Raw genomic sequence first — 25,311 nt, 5'->3', positions numbered from 1 at the left:
ATATAGAGAGAGAGACGAAGATTTCGAAGTTTTCTCACCCGAAATTCCAAAGAATCCATCGCACCATCCGAGAGAGATTCGTAACCAATTCGACTCGTCCACATGAAATATGGAAATAACTTTTTCTCAAAACATGGTAGTCCTCGCATGACGATTAGAAACAAGTAACGCTCTTCGAGATCGGAATTTTTGCAAGGTCACACTGAGATATTCGGAAATTAACACTCGCGGTAGATAGATACCGGCCTAGCTGAGTGTCTGGCTGACAATAGCAGAGTGAATGACCCTACCTACTTGAATCGAATGTGAATGGAACGTGAGTGATTCTAGTCTTCAGTCTTAAAGAGCGCAGTCCCCTGAACATTCCGAATGAAATAAATCGAGAAGAGAACTTTCCATTTCTATAGATTTCAAATCATTTAAATCTATATCTTGATTAAATCTATACCTTGATTAAATATAAAGGATTACCATTTTTGATTAAATCTACATCTTGATTAAATATAAAGGATTATCATTTTTACGTAAATATTTACGGAAAAAACATGAAGAATTTATTTCTATAAGAAGATAAACTTAGATTAGTAACACTAATTTGTGAAAATTACAAAAATTAGTAATTAGCATACGTTATGATTTTTGGACACATAAATTTTTCTTATATTCTTTCGTATCAAATATATTTGATCTGCTTTCAATTTGATAAACTGCTATATATATATAAATTGTTTATATTATTATTAATTGTTTATTTATTTATTCATTATTATTAATTATTATCGTTGATATACGTGTTTAATATTTTCAATAATTTTAAAATGTAAAATTCTATAGGAATTCTATAGGAAATCTCTACAAGTTTTTGTACAAGGTTTTGTAAAGATCTCTACAAGGATTGAAATTGTGTACAATTCCTGTAGAGAGAAAATTCCAAGCTATCTAACAAATAATTTCTACTTCATATAAAAAAACTTCTTGATTATTCTATCAATATCCTTTTCCGCAGATAATTTAAAGTGCTCTTCCGTGTTCCTATTAGATCATTCACTATCATTGCTGCATGATACGTATCTGAGTCACCGAAGTTGAAAATTAAAATGTAAAGGAGAGTCTAATTTTTACAACCAATTTGTTGCATTTATTGCAAAATTATTACGATTTACCTAGTTGCTCGCTTCCGGCTACTATTCATTTTTTATTATGCGAAAACTGTTGCAATACTGTGGACGTGCGTGACACACGAACGTCCTCCTGTGGGTCAATTTTGATCAGTTTGTAGATACGCCAATAAGAGTCAATTTTTCATAACGGTACCAAAACGGTGATCGGTCAATCATCTTAGATGTCGTCGTACCGTGAGACGGAACAGTTCCGGAACCGTATGACACGCGGAAAATCGCACGTGCTCGTCGACCGTGAAACTGCATGTATATAGGTAAAATGCATCGTGCACGTGCAGCCGCAGATCGGATTGAGGAATTTTGGCGTAGCATAGAGCACGACATATCCTTTCATCAATAGAACGATATAAATGCATTAGACAAACGAAATATTTTTTTTCTTTATATGTTCTTAATACATGATTTATCAATCAGCAATATTTAAAAAGATATTAAAAAATTAACTTCATATCTACTTTAAAAAAATAGAAATTTATTCCGAATAAAGGAAATATAATGATAAATAAATCTATATCTTTTATCTTATATCTTTTACAAAAAAAGATATCAAAAAAAGATATTAAAAGATAAACAAAAAATCTTTATCTGTAAAGCGTCGTAACTTAAATTTAATTTCTTGAAAAAGTTTAGTTTATCATAGATTTTTTTGGCATTGTTATATTAATTCATGTATATAAATTCATGTATATGCGAAAAGTTGCAGCGTCGCAGATGTAAATTTACGATGAACTAATAGTGATGCAATAGGCTACTTTAAACTCTTGTGTTCGGAAGCCGACCATATCGAGCGCACCAACGCTCGATATGGATTGTGTATGTGTGTATGTACACGCGATAATTCTCGTGTTATATAGAAAAACCGAGTGACCAGAGGAAGGAAATGGGAGGGAATAAGGGGGATCTGTCCGCAAAAATGTGAATTATCGCTGGAGCGAGTGTGTAGGCTAACCGCTCACGGCCGGACGCTATGCGTAGGTTGTACCTGCACAGGGAATTTGTTTCAGGAAATGCGCGGATCCATTACCTACAGGGCAAACAGAGAATGTAAGCACCGTAATAATGTAAAAGCCGACGTATTTACAAAACAAAAAAAAACGGTTAAATAACTGGTTTAACCTTTATTATTTTTTATCCAGTAATTATATAGTAATTTGTCGAAGGTAAATATCGAAAATATTGTGCCGACATAATTCTACAGAATTCTTTTAATCTTTTACGTTTTTACGTAATACAACATTATATCTTATCTTTAAATAAATCTTTAAATAAATCATATCTTTAAATAAAAAATAATTATAAAAAATTCGATCTTCTTTTATCAAAATGAAATTATCCGAGTTGAATTTTAATATATTTTTTTCTACAATTACGTAATAAATTATATAATAAATTTTCTACAATTACATAATAAATTGTAGCAAATATTCATGTGCAGTATTTTACTTTTAAAAATAATTTCAGTGATTCTTTTACGTGATAATAAAAATGATAATGAATATGATAATTAATGATTCTTGAGAACAAATTGAATTTAATTATATGAAAACTTAAGGCGATATTGATGTATTTACCCTATCTGTACTGAGACACTATTGTAATGTTTCGATGACTAACACTGCGTGATACTCTCATACCTTGCAAGGCATGTCGATGACGTAAGCACGTATCGGAATTGCTTATCCCCTTCAGTGTTACGTGGAATCAACTTACCGACAAAACTTAAAAACATTCAATATCGTGAAAAAGTCAATCAGAAAAAAATACTTCAGAGCTATTTAAAAAATGCAATGTAGTTAGTTTAATCGAGAAAGAAAGCGGGAATTAAAACCGGTATAATTTTGATGAGTCTGGAGTTCAATATCACAAACATACAAAAATCATCTCACAATGCTTATTCATGGCAGTGTATGAATAAGCGTACATTTCTTTCATTCCATAGAAATGTAAATTGAGATTATCAATTAAATTTTATCGGTTTGCGATCTACATCGCAAAATGCATGGATCCATGTAGAATATTTCTAGATATGGGATCAATTTGCAAAATCTGGCAGATTCTCTAACATTTTTCCACGGACTCCAGTACCTTCAGTTGTCGAAGAGTGAGTTACACGGTGTAACTGTTTCGGTAGATACATTCTGCAACCTAATATTTAGTGTATGTATTAACGGATCTCGAGATTTTCCCACGCGTCAGTGCGAGTCACTCGTGTACATAGGATCGCCTAACAAGGACCGATAAATTTTTACTCGCTGTCGTGCAACGATCTAGCTAAGTAAGTATCTCTAACTGACAAGCCAACTTTATTTTCTTGTCGTGGGAATGGAAAATAACGCAAGATAATTCGCACAATGTTGAACGTTGTAAATATGATAGAAGTGCTTTTCATATATCCTACGGCATTAGATAACAAATATTTTTATCACAGAAATAACAGTACACGACAAATCCTTTTCATGCGAACGATATTTGTTGATCAACTTTCATAATCATATCTATTTAAGAGTGCTATAAAAGCGATATTATCGCATATCTTACTCAGCTTTTCTACTTATCGATGGCATCATCAGCGGCCTTTCACATGATCTCTCTCTCTCTCTCTCTCTCTCTCTCTCTCTCTCTCTCTCTCTCTTTCTCTCTCGAGACAAAAACAGAACTTGTTATTACCTGGTCGATACCACCGAAGCTTCCTTCCTCCCAAATCGGATCATCCCATCCGCCCGAGGAGCCTGAGGAACTTCTGCGACCTGGATCCCACGAGTTTCTCTTCAGGTTATCCAAAGAATCCGTGGAGAGTCTCCTCCGGTCGTACGAACCTCGTCTGCCACTAGAAAGCGGCATCGCGGACTTGGTGTCAGGCCTTCTGAGGCTGCCCGAGATTGAATTTATCGATGACGGATCGCCGCTCAAAGTCACGTTTAGATGGCTTCTCAGATTCCCGCTGGAACCGGCGAGGCAGCTTTTCAAATTCCCGTTGGAATAAGTACGCGCCTTCAGATCTCCATTCGATGAGTTCAATCCGGTCCTTAGATTCGCATGGGGATCCACGGAAGTCGCAAAGAGGCTTGCCAAGTTCGGAGCAGCGTCACGCCGCGTAGTCGTCAGTCGCTGGAGATTCGTCATCGACTTCGCCACGTAATCCCGTCGCAATGGAGAATTATAGCTTGATATGGTGTCCTTCCTAAGACAGCCCATGGATCGACCTACAGGATCTTTTCGCAAAGATGACCCGCCGATAGTGTTTGAAAAAAGATCCTTCCTGTTGTTGATAGCGCTCATAGATGATCCCAAAGGATTTTTTCTTAGAGTACTGGGAAAAGTCGAGGGGTGCAGTTCTCTCTTAGGCGGCGACATCGGTATATTCAGCGAACCTCTTCCAGTGGGAGACGTGGCAGAATAACTATAAGAGTCATGACGTCCAAAAGAATCCTTCCTAGTCGCGTGATGTAGATTACCAAGAGAGCCTCTGCGGTTCCAACAGTTCTCTTTCGCGTGCTTGCCGTGCACCTCACAGCATTTGTCGATTTTAATCTCGTGTTTGATTAATTCAGGATTGTTTTGCAGTTGCTCCAATTTAACATCTCTGAAAAGTTCCTCAAGACGACGTATAGCCGCTTGCTGGTGTGCCGACGTTGACATTGTGAGATTATCAGAAAATATTTTTTCAAAATGTGAACTCAATTAGAGATTATAGAATCCTTTCTCTTCTCGATCTAGTCTTCGACCTTGTAGGTACACAATTTCCGCGCTCCGGTCGTGCACCACATAATTGTTCGAGACACTTTTATAGGAATTTGTCCGTTCGGATTGTCTCGCCTAGTGATTTTAACGGATACTAGGATGTTAATTAGCTCACAAAAACACTTCTTGACCCCGATGTAAGTTAAGAGAGATATTTCGTCTTGTTCTTAATGTTCATTGACCATATATTCCGTCATAATAATGCTCCTGCATTACCATAACAGCAATAACCTCTTGAATGGCTTAGAACTTTATTCGATAACGGGGAAAAAATCTTCCATGTATTATTTCATTTCTCGAAATTTTTCCAACCACATTCTCTTATTACGTTTCAACGAATTTCAGCAGCTTGCTCGCGTATATACGTTTTTATAGCAACAAAAGTGTTCTGTTTTATACCGAGAATTATTAGCAATTCCGTAATGTCACGATTTCATACAGATGAGGTTACGAGATAAATTTAATTTGCAATACTTATATCCGTTTGATTCTGTACTTACAGTTCGAGATCACGTGAAGGGATTGGCGATCTTCGATTCTACCTTCGCGGCTCGTTAAGTAACCGGCATGCCCGGCAGCGTAGTGGGAGAGCGATTGTAACGATATGAAAATGCGTGTGCGACGTAACACACGTCTGATGAGGTACTGGAGTACCGCGGTACGTGAAAGACCCGGTGCCTCGGAAGGAGCTCTCCGCCATGCGGAGATCCCCACCAAACCAGTGCCATTCGTTCAAAAGCGAAGTATCCATATTAGGTCAAACCAACTGGGTTTGTCGCGCAAAATTGCGAGGGAACTGTCAATATGACCTTGACACATTGCGGAATAAGGTCGCTAACGAAGACACGCTAACGTCACTATAAAGTCCAGCTTACCAAACTCGACGAACGATGCTCGATAAACATGCCTGTATGTCATTAAACCTATCTTAACTCACATCATGCATATCCTGTGTAAAGAGTCACAATCGCGATTTCCTTCTTCATGATTTCTATCTTCATTCTTCAGATAGATTAAACTTGATTAGATTTCGTCAACTCAATTATTTATCGAAAAATAAAAAAGATTCACAAAAATACGATTTTGAAAAGATCGTGTCAAATGCCACATAATAAATTTATTATAGAAATATTTTTATATCTATACGTATATAAAATATTGTATATTCCAGAATATTTCTAATCCTAACAACTGATTAAATCAATTCTATCAATCAATCAATTGGAGAATAGATTATACATAATAGAGCGATTATTTTTAAATGTTAGATACATAATCTTCAGAGCAAGACTAGGTAAATAAGATAAATGGAATCGAAAAAAAGAAAAGACAAAATTATATTAAAGTGCAATTATATTAAGTGTCGGTATTTATCTTCCTTATAATCAAAAAAGATAAGTAATTGTAGAAGATATAAAATGTATTATATATAACGAAATAAAAAAAATTAATATCTTGAGATAAAACACTCGAACTGGCTAAACGATATGCTAAAGAAAAAACACTTGTGTTGCAGAGTATTGTAAACTAGAATGGTAAGTGACTCATCTTTAACCAATGTAAACATCAATCGGCATCATGCTTTTAAGCAATAGTATTATCTTTTCATGTAAAATACGAAGAATTCCTATTATAGGAATATAAATGGAAATAAAAATTAACACAAATACAAAAATCAAATTATATTATATAAAATTGTATAATTATATTATACAATTATATTATATAAATTAAAATCAAATTATAAAATATAATCCGGGATTGGCGAAGAAATATAAGTATATGAAAATAAAAAATGGAAATTAAAAAAGAAATGAAATTAATTTTTAATTAATATTAATTAAATATATAAAATTTCTTTTCGCATTGCTGCTAATTTCACATAAATTATAATTTTGCATTATTTCCTTCATATCATAGACTCTCGACAAGATATACATCTCGAAATATATCACATAATAGTATTATACTTTCACTTTGAATAAAATTGGAATACAAAAAAAACTTTCATATAAAATACATCGTCAAATTAATTGATCTTTTCATGATCATAATAACTAATACATTCATATATAAAGTTTTTTTTTATTGGTGACCGTAATTATAGTTAGCGCCATCTCCGGATTAAAAGCAGAAGAATGATTTGCGAGCATGGTATCTGGTGAACGGAAACGTTCTTTCATGTAGTCAACGAGATGGAGCCGCAATTGCGTTATACTCTATAAAGCAACAACACAGATTGCAAGTGTATTTACGTACTGACGACATATCGCAATCAAGCAAATATAATTTCTGTTAATAAAGATTACAATGCACCACAAATTATATTCGAACAATATTCTAAGATCAAATTATGCTTTCTAAGGCATTATGTAAAAAAGAATTAGCAAACAATTAGAATAGAGCAAACTGCATTAATAAGTAATTTGTTCCAAAAGAGAATTAATTAAATATACTAAAATTGCTACAAATATGTATGTTTTGGTTGTATTAGGTATGGGAAAAAATTCGTGGCGTTTTTCCCATTAGATGTAACGGGAAAAATGCCACGAACTTTTTCCCACGCTTAATATTAATCATAATTAATGAAAGTATTTAACTTTGTCACACTTTTATGATATTAGAACACTGCAGATATTGTTATGCTATACTTATTTTCTAATACTATACCTGTATGTATTTTTCAAAAATTACAATCGAAGACAATTACTATTTACATGATAATTTATTTATATTTTAATTTAAAAAATTTTAATTTGCAGATTTCGAATTTAAAAAATGTAAAATTTAAAATTCACAAAATTTTAATTAATATTATATGAACATTAATTCTTTATGCTTATTAATTTTGATGAACATATGCATTAGTAAATCATTTAACACGTGAATAAAAATATATGATGATAGCTTATGGACATGAAGTAACGTACGATATTGACTGAGATGAGCAGTTATTGTTACGAAAAAGAAATTAAACGAGCAATTAGACGAGAGACAACAAGCATCAATTTATAGCACATTTTTCAGAGTAAAATTCGTATAAATATCTTATGTTAACTATATTGAATATATAATTAATTTATAATTTATAATTAAAATACAGGCATGTTTAATGCCGTAATTCAATATTCTCAACATTTTGTGCCTAATATCAAGCCGATATTTGATGTAGTGTTTATACCTTCGAAAGCAGAATCATCGCTAAGTAGCGCCACGATTATAAAATTTTATCACGACTGTCGATCGGTTTACAAATCACGTATTGTCAGCATGAAATGTGTGTGCATGTATTTGCAGGTTATCGAGTTACTCGGCTTCTCTTTGACACCTACACGAAGAAGCCTATTCCGGTTCACCTTGACGATCGAAGGTAAATAACGACTTTGCTTCGCGTATTGGAAAGGGTATATTCCCTCTTGAAAAAGTGACATGCTCGCAAACACTGGTGTCGCGTTACATCGGCAGTGAGTTAACATTACCACAATTGTTATGTCTATTTAGAATGCTTGTCAAATCCATCTTAAAAGAACTTAAAGCTTGATTAGGCTAATTCATCTAACTCAGCTCGGCTCGACCTCCCTCCGTGCAACCATCGACGACCATGAGGTAGCCTCTACGTAACTCTCAGATGACGATAGAACATAATGCGTCGAAAAATCTCAGAAGGAGCACCCACGCGATAGTACCGTTTCTGTCAATAACACGATGCTTCCTCCAATTGTGAACAACAGATGATAATATTGGTGCTCTTAAGCGTGCGATGTAATTTACATTCTGCAGCTGCGTCATAGCATGATATAATCTAACTTTTAACGAGAATGGACATTAGAATTTCGAATGTAGGTGTATGAAGATCTCATTAGATTTTTGCAATAGCCGTTGCGATTTAGTCGTAGAAGATTAATCGTTTAAAAACTTATTTCCTAATAATTAGCGTTTAAAATTAAAATATTATATTAATGATTAAATATATAATAAATCTGATTAAAATGACGCTAAATAGACATTTAATTACTAAAAAGTTACTAAAAGAGAAATATAATATAAATGAATTATTAAAAGAAAATTATTGTTGAAATTTTTAATATTAAATGTTTAACGATTAAAAATAAGTAGAGATAATGTGCAAATCTTGTCATTAAATTTTCACCAAGAGAAATTGCTCTCTCGCAGCTGACTTGACTTTATTAATATAAGAATCAAACACACCGCTGTCATCGCATTTACGACGTGAAGGCCTTAGAGGCCTTACGGGGATTGAATGTAGAACGCGGATAGATATTCTCATAACGCGAGGCATGTCAACATGAACTTTCATAGTCGATTCGCAATTCGCTAAATCGTACAAAGACAAACGGGTGAAACTAGGGAGCCGATAAACTACAATGTCGCCGACACACTTACGCAGAAGCGCAACATTTCAATCTTCGGTTACAGTTGTCGTAGTTTCCGCACTATTCTGACAGTTTGATATATTGCATCGTTGTCGGGAATATATGGCGAATAAAGAAAAAAAAGGTCTAGATAACTTTATCAAGATGTGCGTAACTTGTCTTCTCTCGCAGAACAAATGACCAATAAACAACCTAAGAATTCAGTAATGTAAAATCGATAAATATCAATAAAATACATCAAATGCACGGAAATCGTAGCATTTCTTCGAAGTTTAAGAAGTAATCATATCGGGAATCTATAAAACGCGTTTATTGCGATTACCCACACCTAGCTGATGTCACGACATTTCCATGAAATTATTGCATTGCATAATGCAATCACGTCAATAACGAGGCCACTGAATCCAGAGTAGTGATATTTTTTCGTACGAGAATAAGCTTTTCGATTCTTATCGTAACACAATTTTATTGCAGTATCGTTTTTTTTGAGGGGTATAATTAGGGATATAATTAGTAATAAAAATAATCTGATTCATTTCGTACGTTCAAACCAAATTAATTTATAACGCTCGCGTTTCATTTATTATATATATTTCATTTTAGCTCGATAATTAGCAAAAAATATTTTCTTGCTGCAAGTTAAAATTATTAAATATGAATAATTTCTAAACCAACTCTCTATATGAATTCTCCAGAATCTTAAACCGATAGGTACGAAATGCACAGAAATGATACAAGAACAGAACATGATAAATGGAAGTCAACTATTAAATCATCATTATTTAACATTATTTCCTTCAAATATATTTCCCTCAAGCATATTCGCGTAAATTAGTAACCGAATGATAGCCGAATTTTACAGACATGTTTAATATCATCTAATTATTTGCCTCTTCTATTCATGGTAAACGAGTTGCTCTTTGATTTTTTTTATCGCTGGGTCATTTCCGCCATCGGAGATAGAAAAAGCAATTGACATGCAAATTTTCGGCTAACTCCGTGCCGATCGCTATTGTTGTTTTATCCGGCGCGGAAATGCGTAATTTCGTATTGTACGTGAACATTGGACACGAATGTCACGCGTATTCAAATTTTATAAAAAAAAATTTGACGCAATAAATCACTATTAAGTATAAGAAATTCAGAAGCGATTTTATCATATCTACTGATTTTCGACAAAATAAACAAATTAAAAAATTGCACAAATAAACATGTATTGAATAATTAATTAAACTAAACTGAAAAAATCATGAATATTTAATATAAAATATGTTTTGAGAAAATGAGTTTACGAGCAAAGTGGAATGAAAGGTACGAGAAATAATATCTATCGAGTCAAGTGAAAGGGCATATAGAAGATTATCCGATAGTTAATTGGCAATTGAGGCAATTGCAGCGTTTAATTGACAATTTCTTGATAACCAGAACTAATCAATAACGAAGAAAATTAAACTAAAAATGTAGACAGTCAATTGATGAAGATGAAAGACTTATATAACAAGAAATAATTGTACAAGTTGCGAAATAAATAATATATTAATAACGACTATCTATAAAAAAATATAATCTGTTAGAAAGATACTAGAATATCATAAATTTAAATTTTTATTCTCTGGTATATCTATGTTAGTATGAAATATACTTCAGTTCAATGCTCAATAAAATTTATGAAGCATGATGCATCTATTTTATTCTAATATGTTGTTATACAAACTGAGCGGAGTTTCTATTCACAGATTTAATGCGAACATATCCCGTTGACTTTATCGGCGCATTTGTCTTTTATATTGAACATTATGTTCTTACTCAGTGTAAAAATAGCAAGATAACGATCTTAAAATCTTCTCTAAATTATACCGGAAGCGATGTAGAGAGATATAGATTGATTTTATGTGCTTGTGCTATCTCGATCAATTCAAGGAAAATGTGGAAGGCAAGTTTCTCTAATGAATTACGGACGACACTATAAATGTATTACAGCTTTTACATCAAAGTTTGTAGAAAATATGAAAAGACAGAATATAGAAAGTACGTACGGTGTACTAGTGCCAAGTCAATGTACATTTTTTTGCAATGGGACAACGTTACTATACACGTGATAATAAAACGATCATATAACTCAGAGTAGTCGATATTAATGATTTATGCTTGTTATATGATAACCCAGTGACATCCGTATTAAATGTCACTATGCACGTAAACATACTTTTAGTCTTATTATAGTCTTGGAAAAAGGAAAGTAAGCCGCGAATCGTGTATAGACAGCGACGCAAAAATACGATGATATAGATGGTATTTAAAAATTGACTTACCTTCGGTTTGATGACATCGTAATGTCCTTCCGGCACTCTTGAATCGTAAATGCCACTTGATACCAAGTTTTGCCTCCTGCAAAGAATCCAATATGACTAACTTAAAACATTTTTACACTATATTTTGAAAATAAATGAGATCATAAACTTTCTGGAAAAGATAAAAATATACGTAAAAATATTTTTAAAAATATATAATTTTAAAAAATATATAAATAATATAAATAATAATAAAAGAAAATGAAAATTAATTTTATCATTTATAGAATACTTCTAGTAAAACGAGGGATTAGAGAAAATTTGTTTTAGAAAGCAGGAAAAAAAATTATTTCGATTTATACTATAAATGTACCGATATTAAATGACGCAATGCCTCTGAAAGAGGTCTTGTGTCATTTAATATCTCTCTATAAATTTTCATGTATTTGTTGCAGCGGAGTTTTTTATACGATGTGACTGAAAACTTACGCGATTGGATCCGATCCATTGATCGTAGGCTTCGGTGACTGGATTCCAGATCGAACAGGTGCACTCGTGTGAACGGGTGAAGGTCCTTTACTTCCCAAAGGCTGCTTTATCCTACAAATGCCAGAACAAATACGAACGATAATTCTCGACGGCAATCAAGTTTCATCACACGCAATCATAAATTTTCTTAAGGTACGAGGACTTTATGGTTGGTGGTATTTATACGCGATCATCTATCACTTATTAATCTCTCGTTTCCGCTGATATATTCCAGCGATCTCACTATTAAGTCGGCATAAATCCAGCTATTCATTTACACGTAACAGCTACGTATAACTAGCTATACGTAAAACACGTCTAAATCTAAGAAGCACAGGATCTAAGATTAATCTTTTTCTTTTTAAGCAAAAGCCTAGAAAAAGCTTAATCATAATTTTCAAGATAAATTAAATAAATGTGGATCCATAAAATTTTAAAGATAAAATAATCTAAAATTTTTTATATTTTAAAAGTTTTGATTAAAAAAGATAAAATATATATTGTAAGAGATAATTTTTTATTAAAACATTTATATGTTACAGATTATTTATTTGTTTTTGCTTCTCAGGCATAAAGAGTTTCTCTATCGAATCATTAGATATAAATAATTTATTATTTGTATCCTGTTAACATCTATCCTTTTTCTAAAGAATAGGCTTGGGAATTAGCCATGACCGGGATTTTCTACAGAAACAGAAATGAAGAAGTCTAAGAAGTCACGAGACCTTTCTCAACCCGAGCTATTACTCAAGCGAGACATGATTTATTAGGGATTCGTTGTCACCCTCCGAGTTCTAACATGGAAAAACGTTCTAACATGGAAAAACGTTGGTCCATGTTGACCTCTGCGAACTTATTGTTAGACTTGCCTGCCATCCAGAAAGGCACGAACAACGGATTAAGTATCATCACAAATGTAATCTCAAATAATGCGACGTGCATGAACGACATGTAATAATTCATAAGCATTATCTCTCTCGTGAGACTTAATGTTTGTAAAATTTCTTTATTTTCTCGAAATTTCACGCATTTATTATCAATCGCGAGAATCGACATAATTGTTACTTACACTTAGAGGTGAACTAATTCCATAATGGCGTTTAGTCGCAAAGGAGCTGTCAGTTTTTTCAACGTAACGGTTTAGTACATACAGATGATTTACAATCCGACATTCTCTAAATCACTGAAACAATCTCTTCAGTCGATCATCGCGCGATGGCTCAGTTTTCGTTACCGTTATACAAAATCGCGCTGCATCACGGCGCGTGCTGCGTTCTCAATCGAGGTAACGTTTTCCGATGCGACATGAGCATAGCTTCACAAGCTCAGCAAGTTGCATCTTTGCTGAGCAAGTGGCGGCTTATATGTTATACAACACAATAAGTACGATTGAGCCATATTCATGGAAATCATGGTAATCAATTAATATTTGAAAATCATTAATCGATAAATATATGCATACTCTTTAAAGTTTTTGGAGCGGAATCTCACTCTATAAAAGTGAAAATTGAGCCAGACTTGAAAAAGAGTGGCTCAATTTTCAACCTTTAAAAGTAAGATTTTACTCTAAAAGTTTCAGGGATTAGAAAAATATATTCGCAGATTATGTGACGTCATAAATAATATTTATCATATCATATCAATCTAAAATAAGCGTTTTACAGTTTTACAGTTTTATTTATTATTATTAAATAACATCGGTTGATTAAATCTTCAAATCTTTTTTAAAAACAACAGCTGTAGTTTATTTGAAAATAGATTGTTAAGAAATTGGATTAGATCAACAATAGGCGGTTTTTAAAATAACTATTAAACATTTATTGAATCTGAATCGTAAACTTTATTAAAATTTTTTCCTTTTAAACGTTTAATGAAACTTTTAAGAGAAAAAAAATTAATATCTAAAAATTATTAAAAATTAAAATCTGTTTGACATTTTGATCGAGAATGTCAGTAGACTATACTACGGTAAATGTCATCGAGCGATCGAACGAGTAATATTTACCGACTTATGCACGGCGGCGTGGAACTGACGCTCCGAAGACTGCACGTGCTGCTGTGACTGTTCTGTTTATTATAAGTCGGCCGATTGTTAGGAGGCTGCACGCAGATCCGTTCGGCGATGCGGAATCGCGGCGTCGTCGGTTTATGATAAATCATTGCTTCCTGCACGTTTCTCGCCGTCGAGTCGTGATGCGTCTTCACGCCTTCATCGTCACGCACATATCCGGAGTTTCCTTTGCGCGGACAATTTCTCGCACGACAAAGATTTTTCGACGAGCGAAACTCGAGGGTCGATGGTCCCTCGCGGTCGCAACGGAATGCACTTGACGATCGACACGGTTCCAAAACGCGAAAAAGAAAAGAGCGAGAGAGAAAAGGTCCGATTTGACCGCTCAGGAAGCCGCGGAATTCGTTTCGTTTTGGCTGTTGAAGCTTGCGTGCGAGAGTAGTCACAAACCAGCGGTATGTCGTTTGCTGCAGCAGCTGCAGCTGCGGGCGGTACCGAACCGATACTGCTGGCCAGGAGGCCTAACGCGACGTGGAATATCTCGAGGGAGCAAGAGCGGCGGCGGCAACGGTGGTGGTGACTATGATTCCGCCTGGCAGCGGCATTAGGCACGACTGAGCTCAGGCCTGTCGGAGCTGCGACTCCGCTCGTAATAACAAAGCGTATCGCGAGCCTATCAGAGGCTGCTTTGATTCCCTCCGGTCGCCTGCATGCACGGTGCATCCGCGGCGATCAGCTGTCGCTGTGCGCGCAACCGCGATACAATTTACATCGAGAGGTGTAGAAAGTTTTGCGGACTCTTAGGGAGCTTAAATGTAAATGTAGAGATAAATTGGATAAGGTGAGAAAAACATTGTTGTCTGCTCCTTTAACGGAGTAAATAGCGTGACGACATCTCGCTCTCTTTCATGCATTTTGATAAATAGAAAGTTAAGAGATGAACATTGAAAATGATTAGTCAAATAGAAATGTATGTGTACGAAGCGTTAGATAATAAAATTACGCGAGAAGTTTCATAGTTTAATTTATATGCATCTTGATTGTCATTTGTTTGCTTGAACAATGTGAATCTTAATGTGCGTGACGATTCTAATGAACTCTTATATTCACTTCTGCCAATGTAATTTAATTTTAATTTTGGTTCAACTTGTTCTTCATCTTTTTCTGAAAAAAGAATTAGAAAAAGATAAAGAATAAATTGGAAACAGGCATCAGTAAATATTTTAGGTATCCAGATGACTTTTATTAAGATATATTTTATGTACCAAAAAATTTAAAAGAATATAAATGTAAGAGAGATGTAAAATTAAGACTGGTAAATGTAAAAGAGAATAAAATTAGAGGGAGGAGGGGGAGAGCCAATAAATGTAATAGAAAAGATGTAAAATTAGGACTAGTAAAATTTTTTTGATCGAGCTATTACTTTCAACTGGATAATAATTTTCGAGCGAAAGAACATCGAGCGCGCAAATAATCGCTTTCGACAGAATTGCGTGAGGAACATATGGCAGATGTCCCGCTTCAAGAAACAGAAGTTACAAGCGTCTCACAGTTATTTCTCGCAGTTAAAATGATACACACGAGTTATACTCAATTTCACAGCATATCGTACACTTTCTGCCTTATATCAACAACGAATATGAGCTCCTATGAATTTTTAAATGGCGTTCAGCGTTCAGCTCGCTCGTCAGCAAAAGGAATTCTTCGTTCTGCTTTCTTAAATCATGTCCGCGCATCAAGCTTTACATTGCCGACACGAAATCCTGAAGCAATATCAGTGCACTAAATTCCCGTTTTTTCCTATTACAATCTTACATTTGTTCGCAATCAACAAACTTTCATGACTCATTTCGTTTCGAAACATATGGCTACGCTTACGCGATATGAAATTCGTAGTAATATTATTGCAACACTACGCGCGAATATATTTGCAAATATCATGTATTATTTATATATTTGTTTTGAAAAAAGATAAACATATTATTGATGTACGTTGAAATAATCATTAAATTAATATAATCATTAATAATTTTATAATAATTATTTCATCATCAAAAAATAATTATTTTATTCTGTTTATTAAAATTTTCTTTTCACATCTTTGATTTTGTTTAATATATTTTTAATTATAGATATTAAATATATGTGTATTTGATAAAATATTTTATCGTAAACTTGTAATAAATTTTTTCTATACTTCCGTAAATTTACTTATTACACAATAATATATCGCAGGCAATTATAAAAGAAATTAATTACACAATTATATAATCGCGCTTGGTAACTTAATTATGTAATTAATTGGTCTTTTGATCGCATGAAAATTTACACAACAAATAAACTTGTCGATGTAGAACGGTTATTCAAAGCGGATTTTGTTTTCTATTCATCTTTACCCACAACACCTGGAGTGTTCAATGCTAACGAGGCGCTTTTAATTCAAACGAAAGAGAGAAAAAGAGAGAGACTGGCTCGCGATTACTTCGTATTCCAACAAAGCCTCGTTTGTTACCAATGACGACTGCTCACGCGTTCTAATTACGCGCTGCATCTTGCCGTATACGCGCAAGTAGGTGGCTGCGTTACAACGGATGAACAGCGCCGAGATCGCGATGTCAAGGGAATCTGAAGACTCATCTTTGACATCAGAATGTACCATCAAGTCGAAACAATTTTTCGCCTAGTTAAGGAAATTCGACACATTATATTTACGTGATCGATGGTAAAAGCATATCTGTGCCACGCGACATTCTTGACAGTGCAGCATAGATAGAAGAATGGAAATGAAATTATTAAAAAGACTGACAAATAACAGCTCTTATCTCAGATGAATCTCAATCTTATGTGTAACTTTAAAAATTTTACGATATATTTCTGAGACTCTTTATATCCTTTCAAAGATATTTTCTAAAAATATTGCATATTATAATATATGTACTTTTTCCTCTAATTCTATTTGAATACTTGAAAACTTTCTTTTTTCACATTAATTTGCTTTTAAAAACTATATTTTTCGAATTTTATATTTAAAAATTATTTTAATTTCAAACATTCATTTAAAAAATAATTTTATAGATTTTTTTTCTTAATTTTATTGACGAATTAAATAAGAATCTCTTTAATTTTTCGCTTTTTAAAAGTCATAAAATAAATTCAAGAATATTTGCATAAAAGTAAAAATTTCTTTCGAGCTATGTCATTGTTTTGAAAGATGACAGAATGCTTCAAAGATATTTCAAAAGGGGCTTTATATGTCGTTAACAAAAACAGAACGCGCCGTCCGATAAATCTAGCGAATCATCAAGAATAACCACGTTTGTTGAACTCGCCGAAGGATCAAGGGCTCTCATTCGGCCTCCATCTCGTCGACCGCGAAACGCCACCATCTATATCATACACCATATTTCGCCGTTAACGAACTGTCAGACACTCGAAACTCCTTTGGACTCTGAGTTAATTCCTCAATCCATTCCATGAAAACGTCAACATTATTGCTCTAGCCAGTCTCGTTAGTATGTTCATGAAAACGTAAGTGCGAATGAAAATACTATTCAACAGTATACGACGAATAATTATTACTCAGAAAATATCCCGTAATGTGCTCATAGGTATATTTTAAGCTAGCTTCTCTAAGCTAAGATTTCATAAATTAAAAATAAAACTGTGATAATAATTTTATTCTTATTACAAATTACGAATGTGATGCAATCTTTTGATTTTGATCTGGATTATAAAAAATATTGATTAGACTAATGTAATCATTGGTATGTAAATAAATAAATATAAATAAAATGAATTTAATTAATAATTTGTATTCCAATTCATGTTACCACATTTTATTTCTAAATTTTCATTGATTTTAAGCATGAATAATGTGATACACGTTTGTAAATTCGAGATAAGTGTGCAAAATTTAAATCGTTGATATACAACTTTGCAGAATGTAATCACGTATATGAATAAAATAATGTGGCCAATAAATATGGAGGTATGCGCGTGAATCATCGATAGGGCAGGACCGAGACGAACGGAATTGTACGGTCACCATTTTGCTGTACAAATGCATCCGGCATCCGGTTCGAACACGATGTCAGCAGTTGATGCCAATGAACCATGATTGAATTCCGATTTCGATTACTGGTCTTTGTGCGAGCAACGTTCGCTTTCTCGAAGGTTGTTTCAATCAATTGCGAAATGGCATATAAACAAGCATTAAAATTATTTCCTGAAATCGAACTGATATTCATTAAAAAACCATACAGGAAGTATGGAATTTGAACAATTTATTTTTCAATGTGTTCAAGTCTTTTAATTGAATTTAAAAAAAAAATTAAAATTAAAATTTTCGAAGAATTCTTAGAATATTTTTCATATGAGTTATTTTAAATATTTAATCAATTTTTAATTTGCCAAATTTATTTTAAATATTACGATTATTGAATGATTTAAGAGATTTTTGGAATAATTGATTCTATGAATTTTATACAGATCTTTATATTCATCTTTCGAGAATATCTTTAAGAGCTCTTTTAGCTTGAAAAATTAGAAGTAACCAAAATAGTCAAAATGAGTTTTTTCTACCGATTCTCGCGAGAGGGTAACAGTCTATTTCAATCATCACTTCATCGGAGTCTACATCTAAGCTGCTATTCTCAGCACGCGTTTTACCATAATAACGCGACAAAGGCATTTCGCTATCGCCATCTGTCGGAGAATGCAACGAGCTCCAACTTTTCATTAGGTGCATTCGATGCAACAGGACCGATGTAGGCAGACATATACTGACAGTACATATATTAAATATGCGGACAGTACATATATTAAATATATTAAATAGTACCATTTAAAAAATATCGCATGATATCTTAAACCCCTTGTTCTCTGCTTCATTAAGCGAAAATATATTATCTTTCTGGCAATTTGAGAATCATAAATATCACATATCTTTATGATTCTTCGTTGAAATTATTTTTTGAATAAAATGTAATTAAAAAAAATCACTCACCCTTCTCCTTGAAGTCTATTATCTGCTACATGCATAGGTAACGGTACAGCTAATTGTCTGACTAATTCATCCCTCTCCCTTTCCTTTTGTTGAATAGTCTCCTGCAACCTTTGCTTCTGTTTCTGGTATTCTTTAAATAGGCCACCATTGTAACTTTGTTCGAGGTTGTCGCTAGGAGTCACCATCGCTCTAATCGGTATCAAGGATGGGTCTGTAATTTTAGCTGCAACTCCCGTGGGCTTTTCCGCCAAGGAATCTCTTCTGGAACTCCTGGCAGTTGAAGGCGCCGGTGATTCTCTTCCAGCAACTCTGCGCTCCGGCGTGGATGTCGCTGAAGGATCCATTTCCACGCCTACATTACAAAAATTATAGAGTTTTGAGATAATTTAGCTTTTTATATGATGGAATTATACATATATACAGAACAATACATTTAATAAATTCATCAGTCGTGGAAATAATAAAATTAATCAAAATTAAATTAATTAATTGAAATAATCAAACATATATTGTTAAACATATATTACATGATTAGGATAAAAGATCTATCATTTTTTTCATTCAAATCTTTTAATATTTATGATATTCTATTGTGCACAAAGCGAAATGACTTATAAAAATTTATAAATATAAAATATATTTTATAATCTTACCATCAGGGCTTTTGGAATGTCCTCGAGTCCTCGGCGGAGCCTTAGGTTGAGCATTCATCGCGGTTTCTTGTATTGAGGGTAATTGTTGAAATTCGGCATAATTCGAGCTAAGGAAGACGTCACCCTCATTCTCGAAGAGTCTATCGACGCTAGTATTCATTAATTTGTTGTTTTTGAATCCGGTTAAATGGAAGCTAGCGAACGACGACCTGGACATCGGGTTTACGTCGCCGACGGATAGCGCCATAAGCGCCGCTGATGGTATAGATGTGTTCTTAGGACTCCTGGGCCCGAGACCAGCTTCCAAAGCCGGCACTAAGCTACGAGACATCATGTCTGCGGCGGATCTCGGCCTAGTAAACGGCATGGCGCTGTGTGGAAAAGTCTTCGGTTTGATCGGCGTTATCAACATATGCTCCGTCCACGAAGTTTCCAAGGAGGGCCTCTCCAAGCGCTCCACATCGACATTCAGGGTTCTTTGTGCAAAGGGTACAGCGAACGTCTCAGGAGGTATACTTTGAAGCCATGAAAGTAAACTTAAGTCCGAATCGCTAAAACCCACGGATCCATCCAGTAATCTCGAAAAACTCATCTCTACCTATAATATGAAGACGTACGAAATAAAACATTTAAACAAAATGAAACTATAATAAAATGCGTACTATATATCCTTACTTCAAAAGTGATAACTCAAAAGTGTAATTTTCGAGTTATTATCATGAATGAGTTAGGTAAAAATTATTCTATCAATCATCAAAAGTAAATTAACTTAACTTTAGTCCATCCAATACATACAGTACTTATATTATTTTTAACGTTTTCAAAGGGATTATAATATTTTTGATGTATATTAAATTTTTCGTAAATAAAAAGAAAATTTTCCTACAGAGAACATTTAGTGTTAAGATAATTTTGTTTATCTAAGTTAGAAGAAGAAATTGTTTTATTTTAAATCATTTTAGCTAATAAAAGTAAATAAACTGTTGGTGATATATACTTTTTTATTTATGTCACTTTTATATATATAATAAATTATTCTAGATTTGTAATAATTTTGTAGGAAATTGTAGAATCAAAATTTTCAACTCAAAAAGAATGATTTTCTAAGAGTTATAAAATAAAAATGATAAAATTAACATTAGATCACGTTTTTAAGGTATATTTTTGCCGATATTGTTTGATTGTCAATAATTTTCTGTCAAGTTGAAAAATAGTTCTGCTCTTTTTTTGAAAAACTTAATTTTTTTAATTGCGTCACTTTTGAAGTAAGGAAACGATATAAGAATAAGAATAAATGTAAATATAACACGTATAAATAAATTATCTAATATTTTATTAAGTAATGATATAATCTACGTCTCTACATAAAAAGCAAAAATAATTTTAGTTTGATGTAGTTTGGAAAAATTTTCAATATTCTTTATTAAAATAAAGCAAAAAGAACAGACGAAAATCACCTGTTCGCTTTCTTTCGACCCAGTAGCTTTCGCTTGACAATAATTTACGCAGGATTCGTACAAAATGCCTTTGATAATAAGCTGAATAAGCCGATCGTTTTTCGCCGAGGTAATTGGATATGCGGAGTCGGCACTCTTCCTATCACCCGGCAGGAACTTCTCTACCAAAGGATGAACCTCGCGGAAACATTGCACCCTCGCATTACTGGGATTCCAATCTTTGTACTGCAGATGATCTGTTAGCCGCGGCAGAGTAAGCAACAGACACAGGCTGCTGTACTCCTCCTTAGAAGGCGCGACTTTTTCGAGGTCGCTCAACACCTTGACGACTTCTTCTACGGCATTATCGACGCTGCCGTTCGTCCCCGCGGCGATAACGTTCGCCTCGGATTTGATGCACAATAGCTCGACATATTTGTGGCGCAGGATCGAATACGTGAACTTCCTCATATCGAAATCCGACAGCGCTTCCAGCGGTTGGATGAACTCGAGCACGTCGTCCCATTGTCCGTCGAGGATCAGCTGGCGCAAGAAAAGCACATCGTCGCTGTACTGGCCGTTTATCACGCCGGTCTCGCGTTCGAGTGAGAGCTGCGAGATGTGAAGGTCACGACTATGGAGGAACTCCAAGGTCAGGCGCACCACATCCTCCTCGCGCAGCGTCAGATGCGCCGCCGGCATCACGTACCGAATACGCAACCTGAACCATTTCATTAAAACATAAAATAACATATCGTGCCTCATCTTCATGTATCGTAGTGAGATCATTGAGATCAACGTATACTTTGTAAAAAAATTATCTAGAATCTAGAAATAAATCATTGAAAAATTTTTATGCTGATATTGAAGTTTTATAGAATGCTCTTAAAATCATCTTCTATTGAATTATTTTATAAAAATACATTCCAATTTCTGTAAAATATTTCAGATTTTTCGAGTTACAATAGCTTCGTGAAGATGTAGAGAAAATTGAAATATTCATAATAATAACATTTACGATTTTTAAAAGTTGAATGTATATTGCCATAAAATAATTTTCTCATTTAGAAAACTTCATATTAATATGAGAAAATTAGATATCATTATCTAAAATTCAATTATAAAGATGAAAATTTTTAACTCCCCATCTTTAAAAACTTCGCATATAAGCGCGATACAATATTATGAAAACGATTTTTCATTCTGAAAAATATTAATATTACAGAAGATATTAGAAATAATTTAACACGATATTACCGTATCACTATAGTGGGTATTACTATGTAATATCTGGAAATTATGAAATCGCTTCAGGAATTTACCTCTTGATTTCAAACTTCGCGTGCTATAACGCGAGATAACGATAAAACGCAGACGAAAGCTTGCTTAGTGATATTTATATTCAGAGTGGCCCGCAGCGAGAAAGAAGTCTAGATCAACGTCTCGGCATCCAACTATCCACTTACACAATAATCAGGGCACGTCTACGGGTGCGCTGGCCCCGAAGTGCAACGAACTCTCGCGAGGAAGTACTATTTCGTGCATTTCATACGTGCATATCATTATTTGGGTTTGATAAGCGTGCGTTTTACAATAAACGGAAGTTCCGAATCAAATAATCCACACGAACCGTGATGATCGTTACAGTTCTTTCGCAAGTTAACTATTAAGCAAACGCATGCCGTTTACGATATAACGCGAGAACGCGCTTTTTTTCAATTAGCAAATGTAGCAATTTGCATTAACGATGTTTCCAGAATGCGAATACGAGTAATGCTATAGTTTTTTAAAGAACATTTGATGACGTTCGTATTTTTGGCCCGAACGATTTTTCAGTAGTCACAAATTGCTCAAATTACAGAATATACGAAATTCCTAACATCAGCGATTCTATGGGTATTTACAGTTGACAGACCGAGGAATCGTATCAGTCTCGGACGAACAGCAAGAACAATAAGAATCCATGATGTTTCCGTATCGAGAATTAGTAAATTTTTCTGATATATATTTTACATTTACTTAACATTTTTATAATCCTTTAATTTCTGAAGTTAAAACTTTTCATAATTAAACTATTAATATATTAAACTATATATTATCAACATTAAGCAAAAATTTTGTAGAAATTAATACATAATGATCAATGAAGCATTTATTTCTTTTGTGTATTTTATTCTTCGTTTTTTATTCAATTTTTAAATTAAAAAAATAATAATATATAGCAGAATAATACTCTATAGAGATATAATCTCACTTAATGATTTCAAACTGTTTAATAAATATCATAAATACTTTAGGGAACAAATTTCTATCGTATTGAATTTCTATCGTAGTGAATATCTATTCACAAACAATCTGATAAAATTTTCTTAATTATTCCAGTTCTTAGCAGTGGCAATTTCGTTAACAAGTGTTGTACTTGCTGATGTCATCGTTCAACCCGGTTATGATCATTCTGGCAAAAATCCATACTATACGCAACCTGCTTCGCACCGAATAAATTCTCAAACTGAACAATATCACACGAAACAATTACCGAATCACGAATTGCGGTATCTTCAAAGTGCTCGAACGGTGTATCCCTATTATGAATCCAAAGATTCATCAAATCTGATGGGCTATCCATATCATCCATTTCATCATTATTCACCGTACCATCATTTTTCACCAAGGAACCATCCACATTATGCAAGGATAGGAAGCCATGGATATTCGCGACCTTCAGTATTCGTCGGTTATCGACAACCTTCGGTAAGTGCTCATCACATTGTTAACTTGATATCATTTTTCATTCATTTGACTTCGCAATATTTTATTATCATTGATATCTTAAATTTCATTTAATTTGAAGAGTAAAAAATATAAAACCTAATATCAATTTGACTTGTGCAATAAATATATACGTTATTATGCTACAAAAGCTTTTCTTTGAGTAAATTATAATTACTGATCTTGTACATGCAAATTGATCCTATAACTTATTGAAAATTTCTTTAAAACGACATTTCCTCAGATAGGACACTACCACTGGGGTAGTCCCTACCACCACTACCACCGGTACAGAAGGTCACTTGACTCCGATTCTACAAACACGAAATCCAGTGAATCTGCGAACGTTGCACATGACAATGATGTGGCCTCGAAGTCGCCCTTAACCGATGATAAACATCCTAAAGCCACCGACTCGTTATTTCCAGAACAAGAGCCTACTGATACTAATGGTAAATATCTTAAAGAAAAATAAAGTTCGATATCTCCAGGATAATTTAATATCTATGTACTATTTATTTCCGCGAAAGTCGCGCAACTCCAATTTATATGCATTATATGAATTCCAATGAAATGCAAACGTAAATTATAATGTATCGATATTAATATAAATTCATATTAATATGAATCAATATTAATATGAACTTTAAATGTAAACTACTTAATTGCAGATAAGCATGTGGAGAACCGTCAGATCACGATTGAGCCTATAATAGGTCCACCACGTTTATTCGGCATATATCCACAAAATGTACAGTTCTCTGATGAACATGCAAGGGAAAACACAATGCAAGGTGTTATGCAATTTTCTTCCAATCCGAGCACGTTAAATTTCGATGAGAATTCTCAGGAAAATCAACAAGATTGTGACAAAAATTCACATCTTGTTAACAATAAGTTTTTTTCACATATGAAATCTGAACAATTTCCGAAGGAATCTTCAAATGATAATTATAATAGCAAAACTGCATCCTCGAAGTGGACAGATAATTTTGATAAACTCCTATCAGATAACATGAGACATCAATGGACTGAATACTATCACACATATACTCCATCATATACTTCCATATCAGCATCTCAGCCTCCAACACTGGAGACTTTATACGCGAATCTCCTACATAAGTATAAGATGGTATTCTCATATTAATATAATTTATTTGATGTCATTAGAAATTATTTTTGTCCGATTTATAGAAATTTAATTAGTTATTACTGAATAATAGAAATCTTTTACGTAAATATTTTCCAATCTTAAATTATCTCACAATTAAATTGATTAATAGAATCACTATTTGCAAC

The 25,311-nt window shown here is 33.6% G+C and overlaps 2 protein-coding genes across 5 annotated transcripts in view; one reads left to right on the top strand and one right to left on the bottom strand.

Annotated features, from left to right (window-relative positions):
- The window catches only part of LOC108693462 (WD repeat-containing protein 47), a 68,986-nt gene that overhangs the window by 26,022 nt on the left and 17,653 nt on the right, over positions 1-25,311 (bottom strand). For 2 of the 4 annotated variants that reach the window (XM_018202426.1, XM_018202425.1), the window contains exons 2-6: positions 21,262-21,961; positions 19,805-20,402; positions 19,152-19,503; positions 12,097-12,207; positions 11,629-11,704 (exon numbers count right to left, since the gene is read on the bottom strand). In XM_018202426.1, coding sequence (XP_018057915.1) covers positions 11,629-11,704; positions 12,097-12,207; positions 19,152-19,503; positions 19,805-20,402; positions 21,262-21,942 — 1,818 coding nt within the window. In that variant the 5' untranslated portion in view covers positions 21,943-21,961. Of the gene's footprint in view, positions 1-3,848; positions 5,588-11,628; positions 11,705-12,096; positions 12,208-14,140; positions 14,776-19,151; positions 19,504-19,804; positions 20,403-21,261; positions 21,962-25,311 lie in introns of those variants that run through there. The other 2 variants (XM_018202429.1, XM_018202427.1) reach the window with 2 other exon arrangements.
- The window catches only part of LOC108693463, a 3,049-nt gene continuing 914 nt past the window's right edge, over positions 23,177-25,311 (top strand). The window contains exons 1-4 of the mRNA XM_018202430.1: positions 23,177-23,227; positions 23,623-23,991; positions 24,254-24,461; positions 24,681-25,144. Of these exons, the coding sequence (XP_018057919.1) occupies positions 23,204-23,227; positions 23,623-23,991; positions 24,254-24,461; positions 24,681-25,144 (1,065 nt within the window). The 5' untranslated portion in view covers positions 23,177-23,203. The remainder of the gene's footprint in view (positions 23,228-23,622; positions 23,992-24,253; positions 24,462-24,680; positions 25,145-25,311) is intronic.

The sequence above is a fragment of the Atta colombica genome, unplaced genomic scaffold (assembly GCF_001594045.1).
Source record: "Atta colombica isolate Treedump-2 unplaced genomic scaffold, Acol1.0 scaffold9, whole genome shotgun sequence".
Lineage (NCBI taxonomy): Eukaryota > Metazoa > Arthropoda > Insecta > Hymenoptera > Formicidae > Atta > Atta colombica.
The sequence above is the reverse complement of the archived record's forward strand: the minus strand, read 5'-3'. Positions and strand labels throughout refer to the sequence as shown.